General features: G+C 40.6%; 2 protein-coding genes across 15 annotated transcripts in view; both read right to left on the bottom strand.

The window, feature by feature from the left end:
* Window positions 1-541: 541 nt before the first annotated feature.
* LOC104919977 (SH3 and cysteine-rich domain-containing protein 3) lies at window positions 542-8,813 on the bottom strand. Of its 2 annotated transcripts, XM_019268682.2 has the most exons (13): window positions 8,416-8,813; window positions 7,849-7,931; window positions 7,406-7,484; window positions 4,104-4,260; window positions 3,894-3,991; window positions 3,704-3,785; window positions 3,188-3,285; window positions 3,021-3,081; window positions 2,759-2,808; window positions 2,557-2,660; window positions 2,385-2,436; window positions 1,971-2,108; window positions 542-838 (listed from the first exon to the last, which is right to left on the bottom strand). In XM_019268682.2, exons 2-13 carry the CDS (start codon window positions 7,863-7,865, stop codon window positions 740-742), a joined length of 1,035 nt encoding a protein of 344 aa, XP_019124227.1. In that variant the 5' UTR covers window positions 7,866-7,931; window positions 8,416-8,813; the 3' UTR covers window positions 542-739. The 2 variants fall into 2 exon arrangements, with proteins under 2 accessions (XP_019124227.1, XP_027135387.1); XM_027279586.1 differs by lacking the exon at window positions 3,894-3,991 and having other exon boundaries at window positions 4,126-4,260.
* Window positions 8,814-10,609: 1,796 nt separating this feature from the next.
* Window positions 10,610-15,532, bottom strand: part of r3hdm2 (R3H domain containing 2) — a 50,619-nt gene continuing 45,696 nt past the window's right edge. For 11 of the 13 annotated variants that reach the window (XM_019268694.2, XM_019268690.2, XM_019268691.2 and 8 more), the window contains 5 exons: window positions 14,546-14,715; window positions 14,304-14,448; window positions 13,132-13,226; window positions 12,575-12,659; window positions 11,799-12,193 (listed from right to left, as the gene is read on the bottom strand). In XM_019268694.2, the coding sequence (XP_019124239.1) occupies window positions 11,799-12,193; window positions 12,575-12,659; window positions 13,132-13,226; window positions 14,304-14,448; window positions 14,546-14,715 (890 nt within the window). Of the gene's footprint in view, window positions 12,194-12,574; window positions 12,660-13,131; window positions 13,227-14,303; window positions 14,449-14,545; window positions 14,716-15,532 lie in introns of all 13 variants that reach the window. The other 2 variants (XM_019268697.2, XM_019268689.2) reach the window with 1 other exon arrangement.

The raw sequence follows: 15,532 nt of genomic DNA, 5'->3' as shown, positions 1-15,532 counted from the left end.
TGCAGTGATGGGCAGCCGGATTAAAACTGGCCACCCTCTGGTTCCCAAGCCAAGTCCCTAAGGACTAAGCTACTGCTGTCCCCATGAGCTAGTACCAGTTGACGCTGTTGGAATAATATAAGCCTCTCAATATGCCACACCTGTCAGGATGACTTGTCTTGGCAAAACAAACCTTTTGTGTACATAGAAGGAGTTTTGAATCTTTTATTTCAACTCATTAAAGAATGGGAGCAAAAACAAGCATGTCGCATTTATATTTTTCTTGAGTGTAGTAAGAAAATGTCATATTTAACAGATTCATATTTGAATATTTGAGAGGTGACATAATTACCAACACCCTTTGACTGTAATCACAAATACATGCTTAACACCCGGTGCATAACACAGATAAAATGGCATTAATTAGTACAATACATCAGATACAAAATATGCCTAAAATTAAAACCAGTGAAGTGACCTGTGTGAAGTTTTATGAACTGAGAACAATGTCTGCATCTGTTATGATGATGCATGATTCACAAGTTCTGATTTGTATCATTTATCTGTCCATTTAGCACATGCCTCTGCTCACTAAGTAAATTCATCACACCATATTCTACACACAGGTGATGTGTCAAGTTTCCAAACAGACAAAGGGAAAATACTAACATGTGTTGAAATTCAAATTCAAGTATAAAGTGTTAATGCTGCAGAGATGGGAGCTGGCTGGAGGTGTGATTTGACGCCTGCCGGTTCTTCCTCAGATCTCCTGCAACAGGTTGGCGGGGAAGAAGCCAAGCTTTCGTCCTGTACTGACCTTCAGGTAGCCGTTCACCTCCTCACCCTTTTTCACCACAATCTAAGGACACACACAACAAACACCGGGTGAATTTATTTATTACCTTATTCAAAATGCTTGCCTGCAGTGTGTGCTTTCCTGTCTGCGTTATATTACAGCTGATCTAATGAGAGCACTCGAGAATTTTGATGCGTTATATTACAGCTGATCTAATGAGAGCACTCGAGAATTTTGAGCAGAAATTAATCTGCAATTTAACATTTGAGAATGTGCTGCGACAAATTTATAAATGCAGAACAAAAATGTTTATAAATGCTCACTGTCTGAGCAGAGGTGTGTCAAAAGTCAGGATTTAGTACTTTAAAAATTGTAGATCTGTCCCCAAACACTAAATATTTGTTTGATTTCTTTCCATTTTAGACACCGCATGTTGGTATCATAATAAAGACACTGTAGCAGACAGTGGAGTGTGCCACTGAATCAAGGGGAACAAGAATTTCAAGTTCAGTTTCAGGTCAATTTACAGTAAGGGGTTAAATTTAAACAGCTGTAAGGGTTAACAAGGTTACATTTTAGTGACTGGTCGTAAATCACTGCTATAACATTTGTCTCTTCATGTCAGCATGACACATGCTTGTGGTTGTGCATGTGTGTGTGTTTTTATAGCTGTCATGTCAACTCACATGATGTCTGTATTTATATGAATAAGTATGTTAAATTCATAAAACCGGAAGGCACGTTGTGTTACTTTTACCTTCCTCTTCTGGATCAGTGTTGATTAATTATTAAGGTGAATGACACTTGACAACAGTTTAATATCCTCAGTTCTCCGGTATGTGTAAGGCAAAGGATTAATTCAGGCTTTAATTAAGCAAACGATCTATAGACAAAGGGTCAGAAAGTGTTTCTGGCTGGATGATAGATTTCCTCCTTGTATTTGTGAGTATGTACGTGCCTGTATGTACCTATGAGGATCAACTTGTCTTCACAGACCAACAAAGACATATTTCAAATTCTCAATTCTATATTTTAGCGTGTTGGACTTCAGGTTAAAGATAAAAGGGGATCATGTTTATTTTTAGTGGAGTGTATTTATGGTTTGGTTATATAATCATGTGTCTGCATAGGACACATATGTATAATGCATGTGTGTGCCTATATATATATATGTTGCGTGTGTGTGTGTGTTAACCTGGTCTTTCTTCAGTGTGATTTGGCCCATCTCTCTGTTGCCAACAAAGGAGCGTGTCACCTTGTAGACTGTCTCTCCTACTCGCACTCGGATGATGTAGTTGGCGGGTATGAAGCCCGTTCTCTCTCTGATCTTGCCCTGGTGGAGCAAAAGCTCTAACAGTGAGGCGTTGTGCCCCAGTTTCTCAAGCAGATTTCTCAAACATGAACAGTCCAGTGTGGCCGCACACATCCAGTGGTAAAGTTACTATAGTTTGAGAACCAGCGTTAGCTTCCTCTAATGGAAAACATCCCAGGACTACATTATGACCAACATCTACTTAAATGATCCTCAATCCATCTGCATGTCTGTCCATAAGATTTCATAACTTTTGGATTGAGAACATCACTGTGTGAAAACAAATCATGGACTCACCCTCCACCATTCCTCATTGGAGTCGTCTATCACTGTGATGCGGTCACCAGCCCTGGTGAACAAAACAGTATGTAGCATTTTTAGTATTTAAATATTAAACAATGACCCCAACAAATATGTTTTTGTATGAGTGACACACTGAGAGAGATTAGTGAAGGTGTGAAGAGCTTACTGAACGTCCAGATCATCTTTCTCTATGGCTTTGAAGCGGTACAGAGCCAGATAATAGAAAGACTGACTGAACACACCGATCTTCCCCGGCTGAAGCTTTTTAGTCTGAAAAACACAAACACACAAAGGAGAGTAGTGACTGATCATCGTGAATCAATAATATTTAGTGTTTTACAGTATTCAAAGTTGTCATCATCTCTGACCTTGTCATCGGCAGCAGCCTTGTCTCCTTTTTTGTCTCCTTCTGCGTTTGCTGGTACACGCCAGGATAAAATGAGACAAGAAAAAAAAAACAGAAATAAAATTATACACTTTGCATTATTATTGTGGAGAATATTTGATGGTATTTCTGCTTCTGTGCACATCCAAAAAAACTTCTGCATATTACTCCGAAACGTAACAGAGCAACAACCTGACAGGGATCTTCATCAGGCATTTGTCAAACATTTAAGAGCACACACTTACCTCCTTCACCTCCTTCGTCATCCTGTTTGGGCTGGGATTCATCATCCTCCATCATCATCATCTAAACCATTAAGGATAAACAACAATAATACATCAATGTAGCATGTAACATTTCATAACCGAATTATTTTGAATTATTTTTGAATTATTATCGCATTCACACTCACATTCTTCTTGTCCTCTGAGCCTTTCTTACGCTCCTTGTTGGCCATGATCACCCCGATACGCAGCGTCTCAAAAACAGGGTCGGTGCGGTTTGACTGCGCTGCCAATCAAATGTTATCAATCATTAAACAGAGAAAACATGAACACAGAACTTATAACGTCCTGAGAAGAATCAACTTTGCTGTAACTGCAGCAAAGGATTAAAAAAACAGGACTGCTTAATGTTGTTTCTACAATCTTGGATGATTGTGCACATTTGATCGGACTAAGCAGCCAATGATTTCATCTGTGATAGTGTCTGGTGACAATTTGAATATTTGTTTCAATATTTTGTACATGCTGCTTTTGAAGAAGGAAAAACAAAATGAACTTTCCACCATGCGCATTACAGATCGAAATCTATCTATATATGCACCTTTCATGACAAGATTACAAACTGGAACTCAACATCAGGCTAAGAAAGCAGAGACAATGAATGATTCATTTGGTTTTAAGGTGAAAACATATGTCGGACTCACAGAAAGGCAGCAGCTGTGAGACTGTAGCATTCTGCTGACTGCTGTAGAGAGGAGAACTGTAGGCTCTTCTGAATCCCGGAGGCTAAAAGAGGAGAGGAGATGAGCACATATACTGAATATCTGAAAAAAAGAGACGTCCTTGCAGTGCATTTTAATTAAAACCAGTAGTATTCTGTAACACGAAGCTCACAATTTTGCCAAAACAGCGTTGGAACTCAACGTAGGACTGACACTGGTGATGGATGTTGGTTTTGCAGTTCTTACATCTCAGTGCAAACTTATTGTTTACTGATGAGAGACAAAAAAGGCAAAATGACATAAGGAAAACTGATTTTTAAACTCCATGATACACTAAAGTCTACTTATTTTGTCATGCAGGAAAGAGAAAAGATGGACGCACAAACTATCATGCGCGCACAGACGTCACAAAACTTTGGTTTCTTGCAGTAGTGGTCCTTGAACTTGTGAGGTCTGTCGTTGACTGGTTTGACTGGTTCTGCGGGAGGTGCTTCATCTTTCTCTTCCTCCTCCACCTCCTCATCATAGATGAAATACACCTGGTGGTAGGTGAAGAGGACAAGTCAAGACAAAACACAAAAAGATCATTTAAAGGATCGGTGTGTAGGATTTAGTGGCATCCAGCGATGTAGTTGCTGACTGCAACCCCTTTGCCTCATCATCCTCCAACGGCGGCTGCAAAACGTGTGGAAAACATAGAAGGCCAGCCAGTGTTTAGTTTGTCCTTTCTGTGCTATAGTAGTAACATGGTGTCTGTAGATATGTATTCCATCCATTATCTGTAACTGCTTATCCTCATCAGGGTCACAGTGGGGCTGGAGCCTATCCCAGTTGACTTAGGGCGAGAGGCGGGGTACACCCTGAACAAAGTCACCAGCTCATCGCAGAGCACATAGAGACAAACAAGCATTCACACTCACATTCACACCTATGGCCAGTTTACAGTCACCAATTAACCTATGAAGTGCATGTCTTTGGATTGTGAGAGAAAGCCGGAGTACCTGGAGAGAACCCACACAAACACGAGGAGAACATGCGAACTCCCCCAGCCGAGATTCGAACCTTGTTGCTGTGAGGCAGCAGTGCTAACCAGACTTATTCCAAGGTAACAAAAACACAACAACCAGTTATTTTCATGTAACATTCATGTATTCAATTTTCATGTAACTATCCACTAATGAAAACATATGCGTATAAATAGAACTCCCTAAATCTTACACAATGGACCTTTAATATGAAACACAATGGACTTAGGCTGGGTGTAACAACTGCCAAGAGAAAAGCCAAAAATAATATATATCATATGTGCAGTGGTTAGCACTGACACCTCACAGCATGATGCTGCCTGGTTCGAACCTTGGCCGGGGCCTTTCTTGCTCCTTGTGTCAACGTACCTCGGCTTCCTCCCACAGTTTAAAGACATACATTTCATATGTTAGTTGGTAACTCTAAATTGCCTGAACTAGCGACTTGTGAAGGATGTACCCTGCCTCTTACCCAAAGTCAGCTGGGATAGGCTCCAGCTTCTCCACTGTTAAGGACGAGTGGAAAATGGATGGATGGATATTTGACAGTTTTCAAGATTCATTTTTTTTTTTTTAATAATTTTACAACACAAGGACCTAAAATAAAAGATGTAGTCCCTGTATGCTCTTCGTTGAATAAAAAATAATTATTTATTATAAAGTCATAAAAATAAACTGTTATTTATGGTGGAGCGCAGATGAGCCTGAGGAAAGAAGCTGTTCTGTAGTCTGGTGGTACGTCAGTGGATACTTCTGCAATCAAACAAATTGAATAAATCCTTTTTGATTGATTCAGATTTGGGATTTCATTGAATTGTTTTTTTTTTATCTAAACAGTCCCAGTATCCTGCAACACCCACCCACAGCCTGACACATTTCTATGAGAATGATTCTAGTCTGAGTCATATGGAGTCTGTCTGGTTCACACAAACTGTATCGTATGAGCCAGAGCTGCAGATCCACAAATAACAACATCAAACACACACACATACACACGTTAAGACTACTGCTTTTTTTTTTTTTACATTTTTATTTTGAGAAACATTCACACACACAAAGACACAAGCCACAGGTGGGTTAGACTGCTTAGAGCATAGATCTCAAAATAGCCCTCAACAGAGACAGACAGAATTCCCAGCTGAATGTAACAAAGCTTGACATTGCTACTCCTAAATATACTACAGTCTAGTCAAACAGAGTCTCACACACATTCACAGCTTTGTACACACACACACACACACACACACACACACACACACACACTCAGAGGGACACCTGACAGACCAAACTGGCTCTAATTCTCACTGGCAGGATTAGAGGTGTCGTGTGGCCGTCGGGCTGTAGATTTACACTACAATAACTGATAATACCAGGGACAGTTCACACATTACAGCACCATCACTCTGCAACTCTATTTAGCTGCCAGGTTTCCTAAACAAACCTACATCAATGCCTGAGTACATTCGTCAGCTTAGAGTTGACATACTCAAGCACACCATGCCAAGAAAAAAAAGATAGACAGCTGAGGCTATATTAAAAAATATAAGCTTACAAGAAAGGATGCTAAGTAAACACAAATCAATATATGTTATAATGGTTAATTGTATGATGCCTGTGATGTATGCCTGTTTTAAATATATGACAGTTTTTTATTTCACATTTTTGCCACAGAAGACTTGAAGGATTTCACACAAATAAAATATGTTTTTGCAGAATAACATCACAGAAAAAAACTGTCAGGATATTCTTAAAGTCTGTGTAAAGTAAATAATAAATATGAGTTTGTCAGAGCAAAGAATAAAATGTAGGGGCTGAATGTGCTGAAGCCACAGTGCGGCCTCAGTGTGTCATCGAGCCACCCTTTAGGACCGTCCAAAAAATCCTGGACTGAAGACTGGTGAAAAACAGTTTTAACCTCTAACTCCACATTTCAGTAATATATCGTTCAAAGTCTTTACACGTGTTTTCAGCAACTATTTTCCAACATATTTAATGTACTTTGAAAGAAATCTCAGAATTGCCTTCACATAGACTTTAAAGAATAATGAATGGGGCAGACATAAGTTAAACAGCGTAGCATATTTAATGGTTCCTCTTATGCTTTACTGTGTACGAGAAAAGTTGTGTCTTATTTCTGACATGCAGGCAGAACTTTTGTTCTTTTAGTTCGATAATCATGGGTTAGGTTAGATATTTGTCTCTGAGATTTATCTCTCCACCCCATTTCATTTGAGGTGAAAGAAGTCTTATTTATATAGTCACTCACAACCTTGAAAATACTCGGGGGTAATCAAATCACTATGTTGTCAGTGGAACTGCTTTTTACTGAAGAAATATTTCTCACGACGTCTATAGAAACACTTTAGAAAGACAAGTTGATGTTAACTGTTGAAACACCACAATGGCATTACATTCATCTCCTTTGTTTGGGGATGGTAGCATACATTTCAGAGACAGATCTGATAAAATATCTGCAAATATGTTGTCTTGTTGTTCTTTGAGAGAACCGTATATACCATATATATTCATAAAAAAAACACAAGCTCCAACATTGATCACAATCAGGCATGAATAATTGTTGAGTTAATAAATCAGTTTTCTGGATATTGGTCTTTGATGTATGTGCCATGTGGTCACTTGTGCATATAGGATGTCTCACCGTGTTGTCTTCTTCTTTCACCACATTATCAGGGAGAGGTGGGTTGTCATGAATATCCACGGAGTCCTTGTCATCCAACCTGTCATCATCGGAGAGCAAATTTCACATCGAGAAGCAAACGTTAGAACGTGAAAGACAGTTTGTTACTTCTCGTGCTCATGGTGGTCTTTCTCTATACCTGTCCTGACTCAGATGTCACATGTTATTTTTCCTGTGACAAATTTTCATTATATTCTTTTTTTTATTATAAGACATAAGACTAGACTTTGAACCAGTAGAAACCAGCTTCATGTTAGAGCAACCTGGCCTTAAAAGTACAGAAAACAACAAATTAACAACAAACAATTATTTGTAATAGATAACTGATGCACAGTTATCAACATAAGGTTTCTTGTTCTAATATTCTTATTCCTTTTGTGGTCTCGTCCACAGTCTGAACTTACGAGTCATAATTAGCCATGGTGTTTGTTTGGTCAGTCGAGGTTTAGTTCCTCCAAATATTCAAAGTCTGGACCAGCAGATGGCACTGTAGACAGAAAACATATGAGCATCACTTCTGCGGCTGCAAAGGGGGGATTTCCAAAAAGTCCATGAAATCCCTCTGGGTGTCAATTAACAAAGAAACATCTTTCTATTTAACTTACAATTAACGATGAACAAAAAAAGCTTAGATCTGTCAGATATGCCCAGAGATAAAAAGTGTTCGGCAGCAATCATTTTCAAGATGCAGTGAACGCTATAGTCTGTTCTGGGGAGGCAACTTGATCTCAGCTAAGTTAAAACAGGACCTACTTGTAACCTGGTACGAGATATGTGGCATCTAGAGAGGGTTTAAAGGGTTTCCCCCCTTCTCATGTTGCTCTACATGTTAGATTACATGTTAAGGACATGAGCAAGGAAACATTCAGCGATCCAACACTTAACAAGAGCCCAGCGAGCATTAGTAAGGGGTTAGAAACGACTAAAGTAGATCATTATTCTGGACATTCATGCAAAAACTGGTAACTGACCGTTGAACTTGAACCCTGCTTGTCAAAGTGAGGTGGTTCTTATACGCTGCGTGCCGTCAGGAGGGATCCCTGCAGCTTGGAACTTCTTGGAACTCTCTTTCTACCAGCCCCAGTCCTTTACATGCTCAGCTTTCCAAATGAGGCTCCAACAGGTGGGAGATTGGGATGAGTAATGCCAGCAGGCCAACCCAGCCCAGCCCTGGGTCTGTATGTATGCGTGGGTATGTGTGTGTGTGTGTGTGTGTGTGAGGGTGTTTGTGGGTGTGTGTGCATACATGTGACTGTTTGGGACAGCTGAGCACTTTAAAAGATGAGAAGCTCTCCCAGCTGAGTGGTAAAAACAGTGTTCTGCTTCTGGTTCCTCACTCAGCAAAGTAAAGTGAATATTATCACATGCGCAGTAGTCTTGTTGTTTTACTTAATTAATTTATTAAGATATATAACGGTTTATCTAGATGTAGTTGTGGAACTTGTGGAAAGTCAATTGAACAATATGAATATCGAACATTTTTAGTTTTGTAGACCTGTTTGAATCACTGAATATTAGTTTTCTTTCAGAATGTCACACACACCATGTTCAATGTTTTATACAGCAGCTCTTGTCCCTTAAATGTAAGTTGAGTCCAATAATCAACACCGACCTAAGTTATCACTATTGTCTGCCTTAAAGACAATCCACCAACTCCAAAGCAATGACCAGGTCCAGATAATCCAATAGTTTTTGAGTCTGTTGAAGTTAAATACAAATAAGTTCCTGTTGATTTTAAGATTAGTGAATACTTTGACAAGAGATGTGTCGTTACCCCTTCTAAAACCTGGTACACGTCATAAAGGCTGTTAAGGGCTAACTGTGCAGTTGTTTGTAGACAACCTGTTTGCTGGTCTATAGTTGCTAGTCATGGATGCGTCTAGATCACTCTTTTTCTGTAACAGAGTGACAAAATCATTTAGGAAACACCAGACTGTGGGGAGGTGTTATGACCAGGACATTTTAAGTTTTGTGGGAATAGGGTCGATCACTAGAGTTTTATGTATTTTTCACACTACAGTTATTGGATTTTCTTACGTTTGTGATTTGAGTATATACACATGTTCCATGTTTAGTTCTAAACTGAATTGCGTTTGTTCGAATATATATAAATGGACGACTCCAAGTATCTCCTCATCAATAATCTCTGAAACACCTCTAATCTTCTGTGTGTTGAGAGGAGACATGCTACGCATTATAACCATAAAATGAACTCAGAATTGAAAAGCATTTTCAGTTTCAGGATCAAAAGACCTCCTCTGCTGAAGACAATCCGGAGAATCCTGTTCTACTACCATATGAACTGCTGTTACCATGCTGAAGAACGAGTGACCACCTCCCTCCTCTAAACCCAAGTGACCCACCCGACTGCTTTATGTAAAAAACAAACAAACGACCAAACAAATACTGGGACATTAGGAGGAGATTCCCCAAGAGGTTTCAGAGTTCATTAAACATAGTGCTGTTGAGAAAACATCGCCTTAAGGTCCATTCAGTAGCAACAATTTTCATTGTTTTATGAGCATTTAAAAGTACTTATCACACATGCTAGCTTAACTGAAAAGATGACTGAATCAAAGCATAAAAACAGATATTTTAAACATTTCTATAACTGGAAAATTAACTTCTATTATTTATCATCATTTGGTTAATGATCAGTAAGCTAAGGAGTTCTTCTTAGAGTCTTTTGACTTAGTTCGTACTGCCACTACAAAAAAGCTTGTCATCAATAAAACAGTACTCCACCACTTTAGCAGCTGTAAGCTCTCGTCTTTCCAGCTCTTTACTTTCAAACGTGAAGTTTTTAACACCAACTAGGGTTTTCTGCGTAAAATCAGTGTTCAGACCGAATCACACCATATGGGCTCAGCAATGATCTAATCTCAAGCTAAACACCTGAAACGCTGAAATGTCAACAGCGTTCTCCACCATCACTCATGAAATGAGGGACTTTGAGAAGAGTGCTGTGAATTCTTCTGTTTAAGTTAGACTTCTAGGGCAGGAAGCACTGAAGCGGTTGTGATGTGGTGGCCCAACATCTCTCTAAGATAGACATGTTTTTGCCTCTGTATAGTCACATGGGCTGCTGGTGAGTCAAACAATGAACCACATGACACGGATGTTTTGATAGATTTTTTCTCGACTTTTATATTTTTAAAAACAAACAAAAAATAACAGATTAAATAAAATTTACAGTAGACATATGCAATCATTGTGCACTTTAACTACTTCTTCTGATACGTTCTGCACAGCTGTCAACGAAAAACGCAAACACAATGGGGCGTCGGGGTGGAGCGCGGGGATGTGGGAGAGAGGAAGAGGACCGAAGAAGTGAGGTAGAGGGCAGTAAGGAGGAAACAAAAGTGGGGAAGAGAGGAGAGAGGGGATGAAGAGGGAAGGAGTAAAGGATAAAGGAAGGCCTAAACTTTTTCACTCAGGGGAAAGAAAAGAAAAATCACTGAATATATAGATTTCTTTTATTCCTTACATCACTTATATAAATATATTGAATCCCAAAAAACAAAAAAAGAAAAAAAAAAAACTTCTGAGAAAAAAAAAAAATCAGCGCAATACAGAAACCCACAACAGCAGTAAGGCAAACAGAAAGCAAGAGAAGAGAAGAGAGCAGTGAGAGAGTACGTGAGAGGGACAGAGAAAGATAGGAGGCGGTATGAGACATGGCAAGAAAGAGGGAGGCGCAGTGGGGAAAAGCAGAGAGAGTGCGCAACTGTGCGTATGAAAATTTATAAATATGTGAGATTAAGAGACGACTGGGTGACGGAGAGTTGAGGAAGGAGAGAAAGTGTTGGCAGAAAAAGGAGGAAGGGGTCAGAGAGCGGAGGGAGGAGGAAAAGGTTTGACTGAGGTCGACTGTCCAGTGTGTTTTTGTTATGTGCTACGTGACCCTGTTGCCTGCGTTTGTGTGTCTGTCTGTGTCTCCTGGTGTGTTACGTGTGTGTGTGTGTGTGTGTGTGTGTGTGTGTGTGTGTGTGTGTGTGTGTGTGTGTGTGTGTGGCATCGCGTGTGTTTTTGTATAATGGCGGCACACATTCCACGGCAACAGTGAAACACATGCTCACGTGTCTTGTGTGCTCTTCTGCTATATAAATACAAAACAAAAACAATGAATAAAAACAAACAAAATCATAATTGCAACCAAACACCAGCCACCTTATGATTCACACCTTCTTCCCTTTTATACATTTGACACAAGTTTTTTTTTTTTTTTTTTAAGTTTTTAAATTGTACACTAAGAGCAGTCCCCCTCAGTCCTCCCTCCTTTTCCACCACTCCACTAAGAGTCTTTCTTTCTGTCTCTTTGACTTTCTTTCTTTCCGCCCCCTCTCTGTTCCTTTCACTGAGAACTGGCTCTCTCCAGCACTCGCAGGTCATAGTTCTTTTTGGCGGCCCTCAGTTTGAAGAGGCTGGCCCCGCTGTTGTTAAGTTTGAAGGAAGCACTCTGGGCAGCCATGGTGCTCGGGAACACTGCCACTACTGTGTAGAGGTGGGCAGGGTCGCTACCGTCGCACTTCCCTCCCGCAATGGCCCCGGGCCCAGCGGAGGCTCCTGGCCCAGAAGGCCCTGCACCAGGACAGGGGCCGCAGCCGCCTGCTCCTCCTCGGCCTCCCTGGGGCTCCTTCAGCCACTGGATCTTGGCACCGCACATCGACAGCTGGTTGAAGAGCTTCTCAGCCTCTGGACGTGAAATCCCCTCTGGCAGGTCCGTTACCTCGAGTACTCGACTCACCACTGGGCAAAGAAGAAACAAGGAGACTCCAGCTGTTATCTTTAAAGACATGAAGCAAACTTTTTGCAAGAGGAACATGGCCCTGAGGACAGCAGGACACTCCAATGAAACCCCAATTTGGCATCTACACAATGGCTTTAGATATGCACGTCAATGTTCAAACTCACGGTTTATTTAAAGCTGTGCACACCAGATGGAGGAATGCGCAAGAAAAACAATGCAAGAAAATCAGAAATACAGGATGTCTGAACCGATATAATCCAATCAGATAACTAAACACTCTTTGCCAGCTGATGTTTGAAATGCACAACCACGTGTGAGTGTGTATAACAATACCTGTAGAAGAATGTAACAATAACTCTGGTGGATGTTCTGCAACTCACCGACATCAGTGGTGCCGAGATCTGTTGATGCAGATTTGAGTGTTTGTTTTTTCCCTCGTGCCCCGTGTTTCATTACTCCTTGGCCCTGAACACAGAACGCAGGTATTATGAGGCTTGTTATTACAATGCAGTTCCATCACGAGACACTAGATGGCGTTGTAAGTAACCAGCGGGAGCCTTAAACAGTTGCAACACACACTAGTGGGCACAGGAGAGGTGATGACACCTGCAGCACAGACAAAAAATGATGGCCAGCTCTCGGTGTGTCATGGTTTCCATTTTAAAAGCAATGGAACTCTTTGTTACACAACATGCTCCAAAGAAAGGTTTCATTTATTTCCACACAGACCACATTTTATGACTGTGGTGTAAGAAAGTTGTGGTTGATTTTCCAGCATCACAAAAATAACTTTCATTCACAGAACCAAAGTATTTTGTGGTCTGTCCTCTGACATTGTGCACCACATTCTTAAACCTTTAACAACAAATGAAACAAAACAAACGTTACAAAGGTTGAGTTAGTGTTTCAGACAGGACAGCGAGCCGCCTGTACTGACCTGATGGGAGCTGTACGAGGACTGGCCATGCATGAGGGGAGGAGGACACAGGCTGTACTGAAGAGGCTGCCCCAACAGAGAGTAGCGTCCGTCACCTTAACCGCAAATCACAAGTTCAAATTAAAATGATTGCTCGTTGACACTTTAATTTGGACATTTATTGCCTCAGTAGAGACCAGGTGAACCATATCATCACGCCTTCTTTATATAAACAGATCATGTTGGTGTCTCATTAAGATAAATATCTCTTTGTCAAGAAAGACCTGGACAAAACGGCAGCATAAAACAGTGTCAAAACAACAAATACACTTATGCTCAGAGGTCAGAAAAGAGATGGATGATGGATTTAATGAGGGTTTATGGAATTGGGGAAGATTTCACACTCAAGACTTTCTTTAAAACACAATTTGAAGAGTTAGAAAAAAAACCTGAAAATAATCCAAACGCATTAGAAATGTGTCTGAAAGCTGAATGTAGCACTACTGTACACTGACGATCCAGTAAAAACCAGGGTAATGGTGATCACATGGATCGTAGACTGATGCAAGACTGTATTTGTACATGTTGTCGAACATTCCAACAACAGTTGGTCTATTTGTCAATAAAGGTTTTGTGGCTCTGCATGTAATCGTCGGTCTGAGGTCAGGCACGAGGTAAATTCATGCATGGGCGTACGAGGTTTGACCGGGCGGCTGCCAGCTGTGAATCTGCTGAGGCTTGGGTCCAAAAGCCACCTGACTAGGTTGAGAGGGTCGCTGTCGAAATGGGTGAAAGAGCACCTGAGTCTGAGCAGGGGTTCAAGCGCACAGCTGTAACAGCAGTTCATGTTTGTCTGTGAACAAGAAATCATTTTTTAAGCTGGTTGTTTTTTTTGTAGTTTGGGCTTGTGTCTAGTGGTTATGAATGTTTATTAAGTTAATCGGTCAGATTTGGGGATGTGATGACGTCGCTACAACAAAAGAAGAAAGAACACAAACTGTCAGACAATCCCACAGATATATGTGCCTGTCCGGGGTTACATATTTGTGATATCTGACTGCATATGTATCATTTTCATTGTCATTCATTAGATTTAAGCGTTTAAATGCTTGATCTCTGCTGCTACGGTTCAATTTGCTTAAGATAAGATATTATGTCTGTGTATGCATTTCACCCTTCTTGTTTAATTGTACCTTGAGCTGGTCCTCCTGGCCGGGGAAACTGGGAAATGAGGGGTAATGGTCCCAGACCTGGACAGACGCTGCTGACGCTGCCGGAGGGAGACGGGGTGGGAGACTGAGTGGGGGAGGCCAGGGGACTCGTCAGCTGGGTACTAGCCTGGACACAAGGAGGAGAAAAAAGAAGATGATTCATTAGATCCTTTACATTTACAAAAAAAACAACTTCACACAGTGATGGAGTCTTTCATGTGTACCTGTGGAGTGTTGTCAGGTTTGTAGAGTTCTCCTGGCTTGCCGGGCCTCTGCTCTATGCTGTAGTACTTGCAGGGGTTCCACTGGACCAGAGGAGGGTTCTGGGAAGGCTGTGGTCCATTGGGGACACTGAGCTGCATGACCATCACCCCAGGCCCAGGAGGTGGTACTCCTGAGACACCATACAGAGAGACGTCATGTCATTTATTGGACAATTTCTAGTAACTATCCCTAGTTAAAATCAACATTGCAGCTAAAGCGACTGAACTAATAAATACTGACTGACCAATTCAAACAAAACAGTAGAGTACCTTATAAAGTCTTTGTGTGACTTCTTTTTGTGATATCTGAGAAATGTTCCCTTTCTAATGACCTGCAGAAAACCTGTAATACTACTATAATGTCTTGTTTCCTGGTTCATGATTACAATCTGGTTTGTCTGCCAGAATACCAGATTAAGCTATCAAATACCCGAAGATGATCTACATTCATTATTCCAAACATGCAAAGTAAGCTGCTGACAACATTTTATAAAATACAAGAAGACCCAAGTGTTAGTGCAACTTATTGTTGAATTTAGTGTTAGGGCAGAAAACAGAGCCTCAACCTTTGGGACAAATTACTCATGGGTCAAACATTTTATTCACCACATAAACACACACACCTTGGTACATGGAATACACTGTACCATTACTGATCAACATTTACTCAAGGTCAAATGGGACCAGAAGGTCTCTGTGAAGTTTCCATGAGTTCTTTAAACATACTACATCGATTTACAGGTTCAACATGTGAACCCTGTGTCCCTCTGTCTGAACTTTTCCCTCAATACCTTTCACCTGATTTTGTAATTGACAGCTGAAAATTGGATTTTACTGAATTGCAAAATACACCAGGCATTAAAACACAAATTAAAATAAAAATTATATATCTTGAAGAAGCCATAATAATGTTGATCAAGTGGTCACAAAATGTTTTTTGACACCAAG

Source organism: Larimichthys crocea, chromosome VI (assembly GCF_000972845.2).
Source record: "Larimichthys crocea isolate SSNF chromosome VI, L_crocea_2.0, whole genome shotgun sequence".
In the NCBI taxonomy this organism is placed as follows: Eukaryota; Metazoa; Chordata; class Actinopteri; family Sciaenidae; genus Larimichthys; species Larimichthys crocea.
This window is presented reverse-complemented; position numbering and strand designations above follow the sequence as displayed.